The sequence below is a fragment of the Rhyacophila brunnea genome, unplaced genomic scaffold (assembly GCF_057557595.1).
Source record: "Rhyacophila brunnea isolate RB1 unplaced genomic scaffold, BYU_Rbru_1.0 scaffold_19, whole genome shotgun sequence".
NCBI classification, from domain to species: Eukaryota; Metazoa; Arthropoda; class Insecta; order Trichoptera; family Rhyacophilidae; genus Rhyacophila; species Rhyacophila brunnea.
This window is the reverse complement of record NW_028232848.1, coordinates 2,641,910-2,665,661: the sequence shown is the minus strand read 5'-3', so window position 1 is coordinate 2,665,661 and position 23,752 is coordinate 2,641,910. Positions and strand designations below refer to the sequence as shown.

Here is a 23,752-nt window from a genome sequence, read left to right as displayed (position 1 = left end):
CGCACGTACATAAGTGTTTTTTTATTTATAAAATAATTATATATTAACGAAAAAAATACGTGAATGCTTATGACAACGCAATAAAGATATTTAAATGTATTTTTTTTAAATTATTTTTTAATAGTTTCGTTGTGCTGGACTTGTTAATAGTAATCCATGCATCGGTTCGAACGAATGTGACATTTAAAAGTGAACGTATAAGAAATTGACAATAGTGGCGAAGGGTGGAGGTAGGCTGTATATACGTTTTCATTAAGCTAAGACTACAATTTACAGATGGCATTGGTTAGTTTTTACAATTCAATTAAACAATGCGAAAACCAAACCATACTAGATAGTAGTCAAAAAATACTCGTCTATCTATAAAATATCTAAAATTATGCCATTAAATCATACATAAGTTTGGATATTTTATAAATAAAATAATATTTTTTTATCTATTATAATTTGAATTAGGGAGGGAGGGCTTAATGAATTTAAAAAATAACCAACAACATGTTTGATATTATGTATTTCTAATTCAACGAAAACAAATAAGTGTGCACAATTTTATCGGATCGCCTAAAATATACCAAAACTACATGGTTTGTTTTAGGCAGGGTTTATTTGATTTTTAAAAACTAACTGACATCTGTAAATTGTAGTTTTAGTTCAATAAAAACAAATACGTAAGACTAACAAAGTACAATGTGCACTATTTATGTGGGATCTTAACAGCCCACCTCCACCCTTCGCCACTGATTGACATAGTTATGTAAAATGTGAAATATATCGAGTGCATTTTCTGAGATTACTTTAATCATCACATTATTTTTACTTCTTTGGCGATGATTCGTTTTATCAGTTTATCGAATCATAAAATTATATTGTTCAGTGGTGCATAACTTGTTTCATCATGGTATGATTTTATAGAGAATATTTTGGAGTGCCAATCATCGAACTGACACCTTTTTAAAAATATTAAAACAATAATAATGTTTAATATAAGTAAATGGCTTGTATAACAAGCTAAGAAATCCTAGAAAAACTCTTTGTCCGAGTGGTACACACGTGACAAACAACTTTCGCTTTTTGGTGACAGTTGGGTTACCCATTAGAATTTGCTCATTGGAATAATAGTAGGTATGGTAATTTACTTGTTTGTAACCAAGCGATATTGTGATTTGTGACATATTATAATTCTAGTTTTTAATAATAAAATTGTCTTTTCTACTATCGGAAATAACGCATAAACATTATGCACCATCCGGGAAGTCAACTAGACAACTTCCACTTCCTGAATTCAATTTTGGTTTAGGCAGGCTATAATTGAAATTTAAAACTAACCAATACTATCTGAAAACTGTAGTCTTAGTTAAATGAAAACAAAATACGTATGACTGACAAAGTTTAGTGTGCACTATATTTATGTCCACCCCTCGCCACTGTATGGCAGAAATGTACCTACATAATATTCTGTGCCACGAAGTATGTAATTAATTAAAAAATAATAATCAATCAATTGATAAATATATAGTAATCATTGTGCTACTTTATCGATAGATTATAAAAACGTACATTGGAATCTAATGTTATCTATATAATGTATATTTTTTTAATAATAAATACGACAATGTTTTTAATTCAATAGACGACCTGAGATTATTGCTTAGAGCAAACGTTAAATTTTGAAGTTTTGTTTGTGGTGACACATATATGCGTTTCGTTGTTATGGACGTCATCGTCAATGAGTGATCCGTCAAGATGTTGAGCCAACTGCACAGCGTGTGCCATCCTGCGAGTTTCCTGCCAAAGGTCACATATCGTCAATCTGCAGCGATCCTCCCTCCTCGGTACTGTATTTTTTTTTATAATTTTATTGTATACCTATCTACAATCAAAAAAGTTTGAACTACTAAGTATGTATATCGTCACTGTTCTGGCAGAAAACACTAATTCGAAAAAATTACATATTGAGTTAGTACCAAAATGTTCCTTTTTTCAAACTTTACCGTCTGGAAACCTTCTTAATAAATAAAGTCTTTATTTTAAAGTCACCCTTTTTACGATTATTTAATAAACTCACACGATTGACCATTATTGCAAACATTTTAACAATTTCAAAGTCAAATTACTCAAAACTAGTATTCTCCAGTTAGTGTGTTCTGCCAGAACAAAGACGATATATAGTAGAGGGAATTATAGGCACTTTTATTAAAGCTTTTATTTTATAAAAACAATTATTACACTAAACAACGTTTTTAATGATATGGTTGAATTGCTGCTATCCATAGAAAATTAAGAATCTCTGTTAGAGTCAAAAAACAATAGCAGTTTTCCCTTGATGATACTTAGGTTACTTTGACTTGACTACGGAACAGATTAATAAAAATAATTCCGATATGCTATAACTCAATACACTTTGACGCAGGGTTTTGAATGTGTGAGTGTCCTATGAAAATGAACCACACATCATAGACGTGCAATAGTGTGTGTTGCAATTTCAAATACACCAATATTGAATGAGCGTCAGTGCATCAAACGAGAGCAGTTGATAGAACGAAATACAGGCGTATTTTTAACATGTGTTTAAGTTCATCCCATATTCTTCCACGCTCGAGATCGGTTGCCTGTATCTCCACACCCGTCAGGTATTTCAGTTGCCATTATTTCTGAGTTCCCTGGTATTGTCATAACTTCATTTATGTCGGCAACAGGAATACAAGACATCTATTTGTATTTATGTGCAAATAAATCTCAGCGCACAACTGTGAAATTTGCTACAAGTGAACTTTCGATGTCATTAAGATAAGATAATGCCCATACGATTTTCTTCAACATGTTCGCTACTACTGTGGGAAAACATCTTCTTGGCTACGCTTCTAGGCGCTGTTTTTACTAAATGGGAGGAGTTTGTTAGTTCACAGTTTTAACACGTAGCCAAGAAGATATTTTCGCACATACCATTGTTTTTCCCCACAGTTAAAATTCTAATTTTGCGCCTTATATTTCATTAAAGGTGGTCGAAAAACCTTCTAAAACCTTCTGCCCATAACAGGTATCTTGAGTGTTTTCTTTGATTCACTTCCCTAATGTAGTCAGCATTGATTATCTTCTTGTCATTCATCGGTGTACGCCTCCATTTAGATTATAAGCTCTTGTCGTTCAATATAAGTCTGATGTTTTAAAGTTTTATTTACTTGTTTTTATAATGTTTTTTATTTTCATTAAAATTGATGAGTTTTACACTTTGTACACCCATATAATCCAGTTCAGACGAATATACATTTGTCGCAATCAAATTAAACATACATGTATGTCGATATGGATTAGCCTTGATATTATGTGCAACATTTGTATGTAAAATATCGCAAATCCCTTGCGAGATCGCATCACTCACATAATACAATATCCAAATGATTGATTACATTTTCGTTACAATGGTACATTTTTTTCTTCTCACAAATTGTGGATTTTTATAAAACGTGTATTGTTAAACGAAAGAGCATACAATTGTGTTGGTTTATATATTTTATTACAATACCTACATAAAGACAGTAATTTCCATTCTATATTAATTACTTGTGAGTAATCGGTTAATGGTTAATCGACTAATCGCAGGGTATTACGTCTGTTATTTCGACCGGTTATGTTAGCGTTCTTGTTTCATAATGGGGTACCGGTACCCCAGCCATAAAGTGTTCGACATATTGTACCTACTGTACAATAAAATTTTGATTGAACATACATAATTTGAAAACACCTCGGATAAAAAATATTGAACTACTAAAGCTGGGGAATTTTAACCGGTGAGGATATTTCACGTGAGTGTGTTAAGACTGTTAAGGTGCAGGTTGTCAGTCATAATATATGATGGTCTGCCCTCGTATCGAGGTCATAGAGAAGAGGACCAGTCTGAAAGGCAGAATACCCGCTGAAATGCTTTGGAAGTAATAATCGAACATGAATTTTTATAGGAATGTTCCCACATATTAATGAAATTGAATCGATAAATGAATGATGACTCACAAGTCACAATTGAATCGATTTAAGTAGAAAGGATCTCGACTTCATTCAATTCAACTTAGAGGTTGATCAAATTTACTGTTTAAATGTGGTTCCCTCTTTTGAATTTAGTTACAACGGTCATTGGAGTGATCCGGACACTTACTTGATCTCTCTACCATGTCCGATCGTAATAAGATCATATGGGCATCCACAGGGTGGAGGTTTCTATTAAGAGACTTTATTTATACGAGAAGTTGATGACAGCCACTTGCTCAACTCATCAGGTCCATACTCTGACTCAAACACAAATTGAAAAACAATAGGTATGTGTATTTGTCAGACCCAGGTTCGAACCTGGGACCCACGAAGCTATAGGCCGACGCTTAAGATACTTGATTTAAAACACAAAAACCGATAGACAAGCAATTGATAAGCATGTCATGTAAGAACTACTAATTAACTTCGTCGAAATTATGTCGGACGCCCGTAGCTTAATCGGTAAGGCACATTGACGCGAATCCAGTGGTTACAGCGTCGTATTTTTTCAAAAAAATTCAAATTACGTATATTAACCCATAGCTTACGGGCCGCACAAATTGTGTTTTTGCTAATTACTTTTCAAATGCAAATTAACACGTTAATTACAAAATTAATTAAAAGGGCCCGTAAGCATTGTGTTAAATAAAAATCATCACATTACGTGTCTCACTCAGCTTATTATTAGTATATTGCAGTGGTCGACAAACTGCGGCTCGCGAGCCGCATGTGGCTCTTTGGCCCCTTGGTTCACAGCACAAGTAGTCTGCTTTGAAAGACCTGGAGAAAGAAGACACGATGATTTTTAACATCTGGAATAGTATTCCTGACTCATATGATCAGTTGAAAAAACTAGCGTTTGCTTTACTTTCCCTTTCCGGTTCTACATATTCATCCGAACAATCTTTTTCAAGCATGAACTTGATAAAGAGTAAATTGAGAAGGCGTCTTATTGATGAGAACCTGGAATCGTGCCTAAAATTAAAAACAACAACATACCAACCTGACTTCCCCAAACTTTTCAAGGAGATGGATATTAAGTGTTTGCCATGATTGAATTGTATATCTACTTACCTTACTTACAATTTAATTTTTATCGATAAATAAGATCGTTATTTAGTATGATATCAAGTTTTATTGAGTGCACTTATAGTTTAATTAAGATTTAAAACTTTAATTAAAGTTTATTAAGTTAATAAACAGTATACCTACATATATAGTTTAAGTTTAAGAAATTTGGCTCTCAAAAGAATTCTCAATCGTTGTACTGTTGATATTTGGCTCTTTTTACTAATCAGTTTGCCGACCACTGGTATATTGCAAGCACACGAGAAAATGTTTCGTAGCAACATTCGGTGACCACACTTATTTGGGAAACGCTGGTATAGAGACGAATATTGCAGACAAAGTTGTTAAATTCAATCTCTAGCAGCAACTTTTGACTGCCGGCCGTAACTGTCTTATAAAAATGATATTACAGCATCGTTTCACTGCTTTTGACAAGAGCTACAGGGGTGCGGATATTAAATATATCCTTTTATTAATACTAAAACAACATATAATCGTCGACATGGCGTAAATATAGTATCGTAAGCTAGTTGATATAATTAAATTCTTGTAGAGCTTCAAAGCAAATGTACTCATTATTAAAAGTATGATGTATAATATTATGTACCTATATGTCGAAGAAAAACGAGTAGGTATATAGAATATTATAGTTTCGAGTTTTTATATTTAGGCTCTATTAAGCCCTTTTGATTTATCCCTAAGGCCATTATATCGAATGAAAAAATAACGAGACTTTCTCATATTACAAAAATACGATATGTTCGTGATAATAATAATCATCTTAATACTAAATTTATATAGTCATTCGGGATGACCATTTAACAAAATTTGAAACTAAAAACATTAATAAGGTAGAAAAATATAATGTTTGAGTCTTTCACGGATGTTTTTTTATCGTAATAGATTTTTGGGTTTCCACCGTGTGTACTTCTTTCCTCGACGTTCCAGGCACGTTGCAGAGGCCATTATCAAGAGATGATATGTTTGAGATTCTTAGAGCAAGGTTTACATTCATATACCTACACTACACTTCATCATAAAACACATTAACATTTAAAAAATGAGGTTGTAACTTGTGAGATGCTGAGTGTTTTTTGTTGATACTAGACAACTCCATAATTCAAGTAGATTTATTAAAACTACATAAAATCTCTAAAAAATAAATCGAAGGCCTTTACTTAACACAATTTTGGAAACTCTTCTGTTATGCGTCACATATGCCATTAAACTTAGCGATGGGTAGGGGGGGGGGGCGCCAAACATACTGGCCGAGGAGCCTTTTTAGGGTGTGGGGCCATGATTACGACTAGGGATTCCAATCCCGGGCTATTTTCGATACCTATGAATCCCGGGATTGATAAACATAATCCCGAAGCTTTCGGGATTGATTTTTTTATCAATTGTTATGGAAAATAAAATATAACAGAAAAAATACTTTTAATAACTACATTAGAAATAAACTGAGTTTGAATGAAGTTTGATTTATACCCATGTGTAAGTTGCCGATTCATTTTATTTTTTCACATAAATTAATAAAAATAAGGAAGATTGGAAAAAACAATGCTTAGCACTATTAACAAAGTAATTCCACCATGATCTTACGGCAGTTTCATATTTGGCTGACTAATTAGATTTATGAAGCGGAAAGGCCATAAGTACACCATGATTTGCTTTACTATTTTAAATCTCGCTAACCCATTCATTAAATCTTCACTATCAAAAGCAGCAATCTCATATTAAATTCACATTATTATTTATATTACAATACTATTTACTCCATTAACTTATGTATTTCCAAGATTGAACGTATACAATATTAACAATGGAAAAAAATGCCAATCCTGGGACCAGTCCCGGGATTGTCAAATTGTAATACCGGGATCAGAATTTTGGCTCGGGATTGGATTCCCTAATTACGACGAACTGCATACGTACAATTTTCCTGACACGGTATACAAAGTATACATACACAGTTGTTTTGGCATACTATTGATGTTATTCTTATAAATAATTGTTATTATAATATGTATTTTAAAAAGGGGAACATAATATATTCGTACAATTAAAATAGACTGTTTTCACAGAGTTCCGACAACATATTTAAAAAATATAAAATTCACATCGGAAATGGGTGGTTTCACAAATGAGATACTTACAATAATTGCGGAATGGTAGATCTTTAATATGGAAATAAATAGTTCTCATTTTGTCAACACTCAAAAACGAATAGATGTATCGGCGGAAAATATATGTTGCTCTTTTTTGCGGTTAAATTAATATTTTAACATGAGTATACTTAATAGTTTTTTTAAAACGACAATTTATACAGTAATATCTTACTTTATTTGACAGATCTGAAATATTTTGACGTGACGTCTCGCGCAATGGCGTGACCATAGCGCAGGGGTCGGCAGTTTGTCTAGTGAGAAGAGCCACATCGTTAAGGAAATAGGATAACAAAGGTATCAGAGAGCCGCATATATAATATACATATGTATATGGATTTTTAGGGAGGGGGGGGGGAGTTCAAGATTTTTTTATTAAAAAACATAATTAGACCGGCGTCCATGCATCGCTTTTGATAGCTTTACTATATCTGGCAAATAGCTAGTTATTTTTACTTGAATACATGATGTAATTTTTCATCAGTTATTCTGCTTCGAAGTTTATTTTTTATTTGGTTCATAGATGAAAATGTTTGTTCGCATAATATATAATATGTAGAGCCAAAGATTGTGAGAATACCAAAAGCTAGTTTTTTTTAACGCGTCATATGTTTTAGGCAAACTATTCCATGTATCAAATATTATTGTTTCTATTTTAGGCAGTTGTTTTATATCTGTCCACTTGTGCTGATAAATTAAATTGGATTTCACTCTTTCAATAATTTCTTCCAAGCGGTCAGATCTGTGAATTTGTTGCTCCACAGTTCCTTGCTTTGTAAATCTATTGACTGCATCTGCAGTGAACCAGCATCTGTGTCGAACGGTGTCAAGTTAAGTTCATTGACATTTATTTTGAGAGCACGTACGATAAAAGCTATTGTAGTCTTACTTGCTATGAACTCTGAACTAAAACTGTTCTTCATTTTTCTCAATACGTTATAAGTTATAAGGCTGCTTGAGATGAGGTGAAATTGGAGTTTATGTTTGAAGAGCCGCAAACGTCAATGCAAAGAGGCGCATGCGGCTCGCGAGCCGCTTCTGCCGACCCCTGCCATAGCCCATCATTGTACTGAAATATTGTTTCGCTTTATAAATTTCCTTCTTTTATATGTGACTAGTTGTCAAAACTTAGTTGACTTATATTTTTTAGTTTATGTGAAAACAATTTTTGAAATGTTTGAATATTTTTTTTTATTAATTTTGACCAAGGCAATGTGCGATTAATGCCCACCATTTTTAAAATGGAGTCAATCCGATTTTGTCAACCCTGCGGCTGGCTCTGCCATGCGGCGAACTAATGCGAAGATAATAATCTTCAATGATTATTATGTGATGTAATTATGTCAATGTTCAAATTGTTATTTATTGATCCGATGCGCAAACACAGTTTATTGGAAAATGCCAAAGTTTACTATACACATCCGACCCGAGGGATGGCACTTATTATCTGGCCGTAGTTAAATAATTTATTTGCTCATTCTGTAGTTTTCTTTCTCAGCCTCACGACACTAACAATAAATTATTAAGTATAGTAAGTAACTGAGGCGTGGAATTTTTGGTTAGTGTCTAGTTATACGTAACTGTTACCCTTCTGGTTTATTAGGAGAATCCTCTCGGATGGTTAGGTATCTTTCATCTTTCAGACATTTCCTGCCTACCCAGGCGTATATAGTCCCGCCAAGTGCCATTGTCACATACGGTTCTGAAGACGGTGAGTTGGCCATTACGGGCCTGATAAGTGTTCGAATTTTAGTTTTATATGAGAAATAACTGGTATTTTTTTCAAAGAACTTACGAAACGTTAACCATGGAGGTATTAAATAAAAAGAGTGGCAAGAAATCGGCTTTCTCATACAACTGAATGAAGCAGGCCAACAATAGCCGACAACCTACGAGAAATAGTGACGCGATAAATAAAATTCAGTGCATCACGGAGGATTTACTTTGGTCATTATAATGTACCCATATAATATAATGTTAAGGTGGATATTTTGCCGCAGCTTGATTATCAGCCCGCCTCACCATACTTTTTCACCATACCAGCCTGCTTCACCATACTTTCATATAACCTGCCGCCCCTAGGGGTTAGCTGACAAATCACCATGCAAGTCAAAGCTTGAACAACTCTACCAAATTATGCAAATTTACTTTGAAAATCTGTCATCAATTCGCGCAACTTGTGAGGCTCATTTTTGGCTTGACGAGTTTGTTAATAAAAAAAATCTCACATTTGGGGTGGGGTGCGGTGGGATTAATCCAGAAAAGACACTATACATACATCCATAAAAATGCACCGTTTGTTGCGGCTTACACCCTGGTGGCATCATCGGACCTTATTTCTTCAAGCCAGAGCTCGCGTTACGGTCATTGGAGATCGTTACCGGACTGTGATATACTTTTTTTTTTATGTGGATGGCATTGATCTTGTCGAGATGTGGTTTTAACAGGATGGCGCTACGTGCCACACGGCGACCGCAACCATGTACTTATTGAAATTAAAAATTGTCGATAACTTGATTTCGAGAAATAGACCCTCCAAGGTCGTGCGATTTAACACCTGGACATCTGAGCACCTGGATTATTTCCTGTGGGTCTACGTGAAATCACTGGTTTTTTGCTGATAAGCCAGCAACAATAATTGATTGACTCCATCGAAGCCAGCATTGTTCGTGTTTTTCGTGATATGCGGTCAGCAGTGGTCGAAAAAGTGGCCTGAACGCGCTTCGTCGAGTACAGCCGTGGTGGCCATATGCCTGAAATCATTTTGAAATGTTAATCCCATATTACATATTATATAGATCTTGCGAATTAATTCTATAGGGCTTAAAAACACCTTTTATATTTTATATTATGTACATACTGTTGATTAATCTTTCCATCTAGATTGGTCAGGTGGACTATTGCTTTGAAATATTTATGTGAACCGTAGCAGCGTTTAGTTGCCAGTGTACTTCTCATAGACATTGACTTTGATAAGTGATACCAAAGTGTTATCCCATGCATTAATAGACTTTTTTTAAATACTTACCCATTGATAATTAGTGATTAGTAAGGAAACTCAGTTACAGGCATCTTCTATTAATAGTTAGATAAATTTATTATATTCGGTTTTGTTTCGGCATAACCTGATAACTGCGTTTTCTCATTTCATTTAATTTTATTTTAAGAGTAAATAATTACAACATAAAAAGAACTTTTTATATACAACGTTTTTACATTTTCTGTTGAATCATATAAACTTGACTTGACTAGCTTAAACGATCAAAAAAATTTGTACTTGATAGAAATACTGAATAATGAAATGTCATTTCATATTGATTTCCATAGTAACGCACGTATATATTATTTAATAATTTAGTTTCTAGGACCCCCTAGCAACCAATAATCGTATCGAAATAACTTTTCATACAAAACAGAATTAACTGAAAATGAATTCAATTCTACTTAAAGATGGCTAAAAGTATTAAAAAATGCATTGGCATCGTGTTCTGATACATTCTAAAAGTTTCAAATGTCTAGCTAGTCCGGAAGTTAGTTAAAAATCGATTGAAAGATTTGTACTGGACAAATAATAATACGACCTAAGAAAAACGTTGTAAAAAAATGAACTGAAATTTATGTGGGCAATTCAAAGGCTTAAAATGGCTCTCCTGTAAATTCAACATTTTGCAATTAACAGGTTATGCCCAAACATCACCGCTGTATCCCTGATTTGCACGAATATTAGTTTATTATTTTAATTTTAAAATATGGCATACGACGATATCAATCATAACGCACACAGATCAAAGTGCATTGTGTACAATTATATTCAACTGACATAATATAAGGACATATTTTTCCATTCATCTGTCATAATAACAATATTTTAGTTATTATCAATTGTAAACAGACCGACTGTCGTGTGCCTAGGCCCTAAGCCTAGACAGACTTATCATACATTGATATTCTGTTTTTATTGTTAATAATTTAATTAGTCTGGTTTTTAACGTCACAAAGAGTACGCGTACTTTGCAATGTTGTTAATATTATTTGTTACTTGTGATTTTCGTTTTTGAATTGTTGAAAATTATTGTGTATTAATCGTAAATAGCCAATAATAGTGCGTCATTGATGATTATTTCTCTCGTATCGTATTATTGAATAATTTCATATAATTTCGGAGCATTAAATTTGCAGACAAAGCAATCATATTGATGTTGTATTATGACTTTTTGCCAATACTCTTGCTTTTCTGTAAAATTCATTTTAGATTCACCATACAAATTCATTGTTATAAAATTATCTATATTGTTGGTAGGTGGGGACAAAATTTCCATAACACAGCGGCAATCACGGCTAGGGATTCCGATCCCGAGCTATTTTCGATACCTATGAATCCCGGGATTGGTAAACATAATCCCGCAGATTTCGGGATTAATTTTTTTATCAATTTTTATGGAAAATAAAATAAAAACGAAAAAATTACAGAAAAAATACTTTTAATAACAAATAACTAAATTAGAAATAAACTTGAGTTTGAATCAAGTTTGATTTATACCCATATGTAAGTTGCCGATTCATTTTATTTTTTTACATAAATTAATAAAAATGAGAAATATTGGAAAAAACAATGCTTCGCATTTTTAACAAAGTAATTCCACCATGATCTCATACGTTTTACGGCAGTTTCATATTTGGCTGACTGATTAGATTTATGAAGCGGAAAGGCGATAAGTACACCACGATTGCTTTACTATTTTAAATCTCGCTAGCCCATTGATTAAGTCTTTACTATCATAAACAGCAATCTTATATTACAATCACATTATTGTTTATATTACAATATTATTTACTCCATTAAACTTGTGTATTTCCAAGAATGAACGTATACAATATTAACAATAAATGCCTTAAATAGTATAAATTATATTAGATTTATTTTTGACCGATTTTATTAATATTATTTGTAAATATTAAAAAATATATTAACTATGGAAAAAATGCCAATCCCGGTATCCCGGGATTGTCAAATTGTAATTCCGAAATCCCGGAATCAGAATTTTGGCTCGGGACTGGATTCCCTAATCACGACTGGTTCGGTTCGCTTTCGATTTCAATTACATTAATTATTGGCATCTATTGACATTTTTTTATTAAATTTACACTATACTTGACTATACAATGAAATAATATTAAATTTAGATTTTTAAATCGATCATATTTCGGTTGTAACACCATTTTAAACACTTTATCTTTGCTTATATATAATATGTACATAAATATACAAGATAATTCTTTTTATACACTTCACATAAAATACCAGTATTCCGGAAACAATTATTAACGATATTAGCGTTAAAATTTCTTTTTATTATAGTTTCTCAAACTTCATTCGTGACTTCGTGTATTTTCTGGCGTTACTAAATTAAACATGTCTATATTTATTTGTCCACGTATTTACGCGGTGTAAATGAACACTCTGTCATTCTCGATAGTATTGACCTGTCGTCGCTATAGGATTGGTTTGTCGAATATCCGTTTTTGTCGAAATCGACCTTTTAGTGCAGAATGTTTTTTTTTTTATCTAAATGGACCAGAACCATCCTTTTCTTTAAATTACTTTGTAATGGTAATGAATACACCATTCGTATGCTGTAAAAATATCAATTTAAATATATCCATGTATTTAAATACCTATAGGATTATGAAATATGTTTTTCGTCTCCTGAACATTTGGTCTATTCGTCAAACCAATCCTACAGCGACGCTGTGTGTCTCTGATGACTTTATTAGAAATCGGGAGCATAAGTTGTTCGTTCTCCCGAGGTGCAGAAGTAACCAGCCTTCAGTGATGCCAATTGGGAGGGGAATAACTTTGTTTAACCTTCAAACAAATCGCTTCGGATGTTGAGTATAGTTGGGCATTGTTTTATAAAATCTTAAAATTAGGTCTACTTAGCTTATTCGGCATACTTCCACATATCTACTCCATAATTTTTGTTTTTACTCTTTATTGTACTGTGTTTAATATATAATGCGTATATTTCTTTGTTTTTTATATCGTTTTAATATTATTACTTACTTTGTTTTAAAATGTCATGTTGTGAACCTCTTCAATATATAATTTGTAAAGTTCACTATAAGTATATAAATAAATAAATTTGAATTTGCGAACAGTTCGCTGAAATAATTAGCGCTACGATCGAATTTGCAGTTTAGCTCCGTGGCCAACGCGCACACGATAACCACTTGTGTGTGAACAGGTCACAACGACACGTAGGTAAGCATCCCACCGGTGGTAATAACTGTATGCAAACAAATTGTAGAGTGTATGGACATGGGAAATTTACTCGGGAAAAACGCTGGTGGTAGTGATGATCCAAGTGGTAGGAGCGGTAGTCCTTCGCGCCTGCCAGCTCTGGGCTTTCCTTTTTTTAAGTCGCACCGTTCTTCGTTACTACTCAGTGTCCGTACTCGTCCCATATAAACAGTAGGTATAGTAAATACAGTCCGCAGCTCATGCGTTATCGTGGTTCGTAGTTCGTCCTGCAACGGTCCGGAAGGATAGTCTAGGAAACTGTCTTAATACAATACATATGATTTTACCACACTGCGAAGTTTTACAGCGGCAAGTTTTTACATTTGCATAGATTTAATTAGTTCTTAAACTTTCCGTTTCCTGTGTTAATGTATTATTTTATCAACACCTGATATTCATAAATGAACACAGGAAACTGTGAATTAACATAACCTAACTGCGCATATTCAGTAATACGGAAAGAAAGACTATCGATGTCTTTCCCTACTTTAGAATCAATACTTTACTTCCGTCCCGATTCAATATCGATAATTTTTGTGACAATATCAAGTCATACGGTATTTTTCATCCGCGAAGGAAAATAAAATTGAAGCCTCCGTCATTAAATGCGAGGTATGTTCATAAACAAACAGAAGGTTTGACCACTTTAAAATAACACAATATACTGGTGGAAATGGTTTTAAATGCGATGTTCGTTCATATATTATTATAAGCCAGAAGTAACCACTTAAAAACGCTTAAATGAGACAAATAGGTACGGGATAACAATGTTTAAATATTATGTTTATTAATACTATCGAATGAGGGTAAGTACTTGATGGAATTTGGATTTAAATTGTAATCGATTTAAGTTTTGTATCATTAATTCCATTTGAGTGTTTTTTTTCGTCCCGCCCTTCGGCATCTTCAGGCATTATGCGCACTAAAATGGTAAATGCACACTGACAATAGGTATTACGAATACAGTTAATTTCCGCTAATTTTGATGTTTGTTCATATACAAACAGAAGATTTGGACCATTGCCCACTGAAGAAGGAAGCCGATACATTACCGTTGTCCCGTTGTCTATGGATGACCTGTCATTGCCTGTAATTGTCTATAGAGTGCTCATACTGACGCGTCTGCCGTGTTCACTAGTCGGAGTATTCTTAGTTTCAGATTTCTTTCAGATTATTTTAACGTATCTTGTAGACCTTGGAGTTCATCTGATTTAGTGGTTATGTGTTATTAATAATTTGAACTGACGATAAAAGTAAGTAAACTTCTTCTGTGTATAATAATATCATAATAAACTAGGACGTTTGTCAATGTGACAGTCGATTCTAAACGACAATAACTAATAACTTATTTATTTTATACTCTTCAGTAATTATAGAATACCAAACTCTGCTTGCAAGTACGTTATCAATAAATAGTATGGCAGTGGACCACTCGTTGCTTGTGCAAAAAGTAATGCTCAGACTTTATTAATCTAAAGATGGCGTTGTTTGGACACAAAATGACAACTATTGGTGTCCATTTACACCAGTAAAATAATGTCTTTCGATTTGTACTGTTTACCCCTTTTGGGTAACCTAGCGCCATCTTACTACCTACCAATGGCGCTGTAGCATTCACTCCAATAATAAATACTACTTTAAATGACAAAACTTAATAAAGGACAAAGGACATCGCACTAGTAGTAATCGGGATTGTACTCTTCTCGTGACTAGGGATTCCAATCCCGGGATCCCGAATCCCGTTTTCCCGGGATCCCAAGCTATTTTCGATACCTATGAATCCCGGGATTGATAAACATAATCCCGGGATTTCGGGATTGATTTTTTTTATCAATTTATATGGAAAAGAAAATATAACAGAAAAAATACTTTTAATAAAAAATAACTAAGTACATTATAAATAAACTGAGTTTGAATGAAGTTTGATTTATACCCATGTGTAGGTTGCCGATTCATTTTATTTTTTCACATAAATTATTAAAAATGGAAAGATTGGAAATAAACAATGCTTCGCACTTTTAACAAAGTAATTCCACCATGATATCATACGTTTAACGGCAGTTTCATATTTGACTGACTAATTAGATTTATGAAGCGGAAAGGCCATAAGTACGCCATGATTATTTGCTTTACTATTTTAAATCTCGCTTATTCATTCATTAAGTCTTTACTATCAGAAACAGCAATCTCCTATTAAATTCACATTATTATTTATAGTACAATATTATTTACTCCATTAAACTTGTGTATTTCCAAGATTGAACGTATACAATATTAACAATAAATGTTTTAAATAGTATAAATTATACTAGATTTATTTTTGACCGATTTTATCAATGTTATTTGTAAAAATAAAATTTTTATATTAACAATGGAAAAAAATGCCAATCCCGGGACCAGTCCCGGGATCCCGGGATTGTCAAATTGTAATCCCGAAATCCCGGGATCAGAATTTTTGCTCGGGATTGGATTCCCTACTCGTGACTGTAAATTTAGACAAAAATAAAGATTTATCCAGAAGGAAGTATCACAAAAAGGAATATACAGAATTATTATATTATGTGGTTTTCAGTAAGTATATTATTATTCTGCATATTTTCCATGTCATTAATCAAGTAATCAATTGAAAATAAATAAACTTATTTAGACGATTTTGCCTTATTTATTATAATATGTAGATACTAAATTCCACTCGTCGGCGACAGAGGATAGCAGGACATTCACTCCGCAGGCGGGGTTGACCGCACGTCTGAATGACATTTTAATTTAGCCCAAAAACGCCGTTTGAAAGAGTTTCTAAATATTAAAAATAAAACAAAATATAATTTACACGGTATCTGCCGGAAGGAAATGCGATTAACACGAAACATACACCTGTCATTTCGATTGTCAGTATCATATTATTGATAATATTACACATAGAAAGAATATGAACGTATTACGTAATACGTACTGTAATTTGGAAGTTAGAATAGATCTTTATTTGTTTAGGTACGTAGTCGTATTTTGTTGTAAATAAGAAGTCTGCCATTTCTACTACTTTTGATCGCTGTGGCCCTGATCTTAGATATTGGTAGCATCGGTTGTTTGTTTTCCTACGGCGCAGAACTAACCTGCAATTATTGTTTATCCAATTAGGATCGCAACAACTGTATTCATACAAATCGATATATTATATTATGTATTCCACTTACGTAAAGTGACTTTAGACGAATGTTATTTGTATATATATTTAATTATTGTATATTTAGCTCATTCAGTGTAATATATTTACATGTAAATAAATACTTTGAATCCAAGAAATATCGCGTTTAAATAAGAATATTAAATATTTCTCCGCGATGTTTTAAGAAGGTTAAATAGCACAATCACAAGTGATAAATAAACTTTATTTTAATAAGTTTTAATTCCAATTTTCCGCATGAATTTGGCGTTGTCGACTTTTATTCATCCTCTTTACATCGAAGAAACTGAGACACCAATATCGTCTGCCATTTTGATTTTACATATAGGTATCACAAATGCTGGGAAGACAGCACAAAAAATGTTAAATTAAAATATAACTGCTCAACCGTAACATAAGTAACTCGTTTAATGATTTTCCATTAGTATTTAGTATAATTAATATGTCTGTGTAATAGTAACACCTATCGACATAAAATCTAACTAACGGTGTTAGTCGATATCACACCTTACAACCAAGCAGTTCATAAAATATAATAATTTCTCAATTGAATAGTCCTTCCTCGCATACTGTGTTTGTCCGCAATATACATAAAACTACCAAAATAATAAAGCCACACTATCGTATAATATTAAAATAAACATGAATCAATAAATTACCATAAAAATAGTTCTGTGTTATTTTATAAGTATCCATATAAAAAAATCTAAACTTAGTAATTGGATGTAATACCAAATTAAAATAACGAACAACTAGTGTCATTTTGTTGTACTTTAAAGTGATTAATATTATATTTCTACAATTATTATACCTACGTGAATATATCGCCCCTTGGAATCAGACTGTAGTATCTCAAAAATTACGGCTTGAGTTGACTATGAGTACACTTTTTATAACTATTCAATCTTCTATCCAACAGTCAAACTAGTATCTAAATTCAATTGTATTCTGGAGTTATTCATATAAATACGATGTTATGCGTCTATCAGTGGCGAAGACTCTATACCAGGCGATTATTTGAAGCCTACCTTATTGAGAAAAATATTTTTTAATTGCACATTGACTTTTTTATATAATCACTTGATTATATATTATATAAAATAATTTATTTTGCCAAAGAGAGATGCCGTATGCGTAGGAATGCTGTATTACACAGATAATAAAATTACAAAACCATCTGCAAATATTTTTAAAAACATACCACAGGGTGCCATCTGTCTTGACGTAAATAAAGGTCGGATTATAAATAATTCTCATTTTTTTCATATGGACTTTACGTCACGTAGCCCCGCCCAGTCTATCGAATTGTATGAACTAAGGTAAGCTTCGATCGCAGAGCCTAAAACTTAATAGTTAATAAATTAGATAATTTTAAAAAATAATTTATGTGGTGTGTAGTCGAATAGATATTAATAAATATAGACTGTTTTTTTAAATAAAATTAATTTTTATCTAATGATTTTTGATGTGTATAAATGTTTTGAAAAAATACGTAATTTAAACTGATCGCTTAATTTTATGTCGTCAGTGAGTTTTTGAAGTTCATTAAATTAGTGTGTCGTTTTCATTAGTGTGTACCTGTTCATTAATAGTAATATCGTATTATCTTCTCATTTCTCGCAAGTATACCTGACAACTGTGTTCTTTTTATCAGATCTCCACAGCCTACCTCTTTCCAAAAGTCACCCTTCGCCACTGGCGTCTATATATAATTATGTAGGTCCTAGAGTAGACTGTAGTATACTTATTGCTTTTTACTTTTCTATAAATATATAATAACAGTATACACGAATGTCTGATTCAGTTCTATTAGTGTGGTTACTGGGCTCATCGTTTTTATTTTACTAAATTATTTATAATTTCACCTAAATAAATATTCTATTATGTTGTATGGTTTGGTTTAGTGATGTTAAAATCTATATGATTTTTCTCATCTGGTTCCAGGGCGGCTATATGTACCTATATCCATTGCATTTAAGTGGATTTAAACTTAAACAATATAATATATCAGTAGCGACGGGTGGAGGTAGGCTGTTAAAATCGTTTTAATATTTTTTTAATGTTTATTTTAAAAAACATCGATTTTTATAAAAATATGAATGTTTATAACTTGAAATCCTTTTTATTTATATCAAATCGAGCTTATAAATCAAATGGATTTCATGTTGAATTAGTCAAAAATCTACACGGTGAAAAATTGAAAACTTAATAAACTAAATTTTAATAATAAATATGACCATAAAATATAATGTAATAATAACGTAACTGTGGATATAAATATGTAACAAATTCAATTTTTTTTTACAATTTATTGTAAGTCTATCTTTGACTTGATTAAAAACAAAATCTTTTCAATGTTTTCAGATACATATTTATTAATTTATACAGTTGAAATTGTAAATTATCAAAAATATTTACAAGATAAAAATAACTTTTTAATACAACTTTTTTTAATTTTCTGTTGAATTATTATGCTCAATATGCTCAAACTTGTACTTGATAATAATTAAATAAAAAACAAACAAACAAACAAATATAGAATACTGAAATGTCATTTTGACATTTAATTTTGATTTCCATAGTAACATTAGTAATATTAATAATTTAGTTACTAGGACCAACCCTTAGCAACCTTCTTCTTCTTCTTTGTTCATATCCGCCCCTTAACTGGAGCATACTCATAGCACGCGGCGCCTCCAAGAATCCCTGTCGCTCGCCAGTCTTCTTGCTTCGTTCCAGGTCAAACCAGCATCCCGTAGCTCCGCTGTATACACTCTGTAGATTATATTTAGCGGCCTTCCAGGTCGCCGGAATCCGGTTGGCTTGAAAAACAGGCAAGCCAGGTTAAAGTTCTCTTCTGGCATCCGCAGCACGTGGCCGAGCCAGGTCCAACGTCGCCTCTTCACTTTAAGCGTGATGAGAGGCTGCTTGGTGCGTTCTCTTATCTCCTCGTTGCTCCTAAAGTCATACCACCGCACACCCAGTATTCGTCGCAAACATCTGTTTTCGAAGCTCAGTTTACGGTTGTTCTGAGCCTTCGTAAGGTGCCATGATTCGCTACCGTAAAGCAGCACCGTCAGAATGCAAGCGTCGAATAGGCGGCATTTGGTTTTGACCGAGTACAATCGTGAGTCCCAGACATTTCGCATCGAGTTGAATGTTGCTCCAGCCATTCCCATTCGGATAGTGAGCCCTTTCTGCAAAATGCCATCTCCCGTGATGTGTACCCCCAGGTACTTGAAGCTGTCGACGCCCTCGGTGTTTTGTCCATCGCTAATCAGAGGGAAATCTGGATCAGGACAGGTGCTATTACACAAGACGTTGGTTTTCTTCGCGTTGATTTTCAAACGAACGCGAGAGGAGTTGTTATGCAACCTGTCGATTGTCTCTTGAATGCCCTCGATTGAGTTGTCGAATAGGACAGCGTCATCGGCGTATTCCAGGTCGCATAGCTTCACCGTGGGGGTAACAGGTATGCCTCGGTCGGGTGGTATTGACTTCCTTAGTATGAAGTCAAAGAGAATGATAAAGAGAAACGGTGCAAGGACACAACCCTGTCTGACTCCGGTCGTGACCCAGAACCATTCCGTGACAGTGTCTCCAATTCTGACCAACCAATAATAGTATTTACTTGTTACGGATTTTTCTGAAATAACTTTCCATACAAAACAGAATTAATTGCAAATTAATTCAATTCTACTTAAAGATGGCTAAGAGTATTAAAAGAATGCATTGGCTTCGTGTTATGATATATTCTAAAAGTTTCAATGTCTAGCTAGTCGGTAAGTTAGTTTAAAATCGATTGCAAGATTTGTACTGGACAAACAACCACCGGACAAACAAGAATACGAGCTAATAAAAACGTTGTAAAATGTCTCAAATTGCAAGCTTCGTGTATTTCCGCTAGGTCCCTCCGCTGGTATAAGGATCCCCCTTAAGAATGTATGAGAAGATTGTATAACTTTCCTACTTGAAAGTCAATGTCCTTGAATAGCAAAACAACCGAAAGTCTTTCCTTGGTAATGCGTAATAATTTTCGATTCGTGCATTTCGCAATCAATGCAGAAATTCGAAAATTTCAAATTGGCTGTACATAAATAGATGTTGCGCGATAATATTATAGGCTTTATCCTAGATTACCACGCGAGAATGCGCTAGAAAGATAAAGCGATTTCTAATTCTATTTTTTTAATGTTAATAAATAACTTGCTTTTCAATCGGCCCAGTTTTGTTTGTTTATTGACGATGTTTGTGTTTAATTGATTGATTCGGGATTAATTTCATTCAGGCTAAATATTTGTGTTGAACGGCTAATGTGGGTACCTAATGGAGATGTATTAATTCGTAAATAGCCCCGCACCATTGACGTATGCCAAGTCACATACTGCCATACAATATTACCGTTGACACGTTAGCAGAATGGGTGCATGTAAATTATACGAAAACAACTTATTTAGTAATATATAACATGTATGTCTAAAGATTCTGATAGGCGAATCCCGGGTCGCATTTTTCCGCGCGGTAAATTTGTACGAATTAGAAAGAAATAATTACAAGATAAAAAGAACTTTTTATGTAACAACGTTCTTAAATTTTCTGTTGAATCATATAAACTTGACTTGACTTGCTTAAACGGTCAAAAAAAATTGTACTTGATAGAAATAATACTGAAATGTTATATTGATTTCCATAGTAACGCACATATATATTAATAACTTAGTTGCTAGGACCCCAGACCCCTAGCAACCAATAATGGTGTCGAAATAACTTTTCATACAAAACAGAATTAACTGAAAATGAATTCAATTCTACTTAAATATGGCTAAAAGTATTTGAAAAATGCATTGGCATCGTGTTCTGATATATTCTAAAAGTTTCAAATGTCTAGCTAGTCGGGAAGCTAGTTAAAAATCGATTGCAAGATTTGTACCTGACTAATAAGAATACGAGCTTAGAAAAACGTTGTGAAATAGGTACTTACTGTAATTCGTAACAAATATCGTGAAAATTTTAAATTTTGGTTTTAATATTACATAATGACGATTATTCTTGGTAATTGTGCCGCAGGTGCCGTCGTGAGCTTTTTTTTACGAAAACAGTTTATTTCATGTAGAAGTAGGATGTTGAAGTCGTGCAAATAATGTTTGGTGACAGATTGAATCTGTTGTAGTGTCCCCGTACAGCCTCCGTATGTTTATTTTCTTCCCCGTTTAATCGAGTCCGATTCTCGAGGCCAGTCGATTACCTGTTACCGGTGATTGCCACTCAATCGCCACTTTGCTTGATCAGCACTTCAACTTTTATTGGAGATACGACAGAATTGCTGACTCTGCTATAATTCCTCAGTTCTGACGTAATTTCCTCAGTTTCGTTATATTTTACGTACACTGTTTTTTGAGGATTACTTTTTTTTATGTGTACCGTTGGTAGACTCTGTAAAAATTTATAAGACGATTTTGTGTAGCTTTTTGTGCTCAAAAATAATAGTTTAAACTAGAAGATTACATATATACAATAAAATTTAATTAAATAACTATTTATATCGGCCAATGGGTTGCCATATAAAGAAAATTCTATCGGATAACAAATATTATGTTGGTGTTAATCACCGTCTTAAATATTAAATTCACCTCTACACCTGATTCGTCTTAAAACATCGATTGTATTACGTAATTAGTAGTGTTTCTATCAGTGGCGAAGGGTGGAGGTAGGCTGTTAAGATCCAACATAAATAGTGCACTTTAAACGTTGTCAGTCATACGTATTTGTTTTCATTGAACTAAAACTACAATTTGCAGGTTGTGTTGGTCAGTTTTTTAAATTCAATTAAACCCAGCGAAAACCAAGCCATCGTCGTGAATTCAAGAATGAAAACCTAACCTAACAAATAAAAGAGGTTGGACGGTCTTTAATATACGGCCATATATTTCCGATACAACATTTCACGGTGCAGTGTGATACGGCGAACTGCATACCTACAAGTTTCCGTACACGAATTCGACCATGGTTTGTGAGACTTGCAAAAACCCTTGCAAATTATTTGTAGCATTATAGCGCAAGGTGGTGGTGATTCTGATGAATATTATGTTGTATTCATTGGGAAATGGGAACTGTTTTCTCCAAACTGCTATTTATGGCTGCATTGTTTGTAGTTTTACCGTGGAAAAAATATCACATGTGGACTGAACTTTTAAGCGTATATGCTGCTACTTGATTAAGATTTGAATCTAATATACTTATTTATTACCACGTTTTTATTAGCTCGTTTTCTTGTTTGTCCAGTACAAATCTTGCAATCGATTTTTAACTATCTTCCCGACTAGCTTTGATACTTTTAATTATTTTCAACTACAATATGTCAAATAGACTACTGAACCGTCAATCAGAAATTAAAGACCTTGGCATATTGTTTGACTCACGTTTATCATTTCGCTCGCACATCACTTCTACGGCATTGCGTGCGAGCAAGCTTCTAGGATTCGTCATGAGACAAGCCAAGTCATTCAAGAATCCAACTGTTTTACGCACTCTCTATGTGTCGTTAGTACGGAGTATTCTTGAGTATGGCTCCATCATCTGGAGTCCTTATGAAGTTTCCTATAAGCTTGTTTTAGAGCGTGTTCAGAAAATGTTTCTTCGTCATCTCTATTTTAAAGTTTATAATTATTTTCCTTTTGACACCTTCTCAAACGAGTATTTTCCGACTAACTTTCTTCAAGGCATGCTCACCTTTCATTCTCTTGAAGCTCGTAGGTCACTTCTGCTCTTAAAGCATTTTTCCCTGCTCTCACGTGGTATCATTTTCAATCCCGATATTCTAGAAAATTTAAATTTTTACACACCCGTCAATTACATGCGTGGTCGCAGCCATGACCTATTTTGGGTGAAAGCTGTTTCCTCATGTCAGGCTCACCAGGCACCAATAGCAAGGGCTGTGCGGTTGGTCAATGCACTCCCTAGAGATGTAGATATTTTTGGCGATCCATTATATATTCTGTTTTTTAAATTCTA

The 23,752-nt window shown here is 33.5% G+C and overlaps 1 protein-coding gene across 2 annotated transcripts in view; it reads left to right on the top strand.

Moving 5' to 3' along the window:
• The window catches only part of Snx27 (sorting nexin 27), a 59,008-nt gene that overhangs the window by 15,453 nt on the left and 19,803 nt on the right, over nucleotides 1–23,752 (top strand). The window contains exon 1 of one of the 2 annotated variants that reach the window (XM_085946130.1): nucleotides 1,649–1,832. The exons of the other annotated variant lie outside the window; for it this stretch is intronic. Within the exon in view, the coding sequence (XP_085802256.1) occupies nucleotides 1,744–1,832 (89 nt within the window). The 5' untranslated portion in view covers nucleotides 1,649–1,743. Of the gene's footprint in view, nucleotides 1–1,648; nucleotides 1,833–23,752 lie in introns of those variants that run through there. 2 annotated transcript variants of the gene reach the window in all.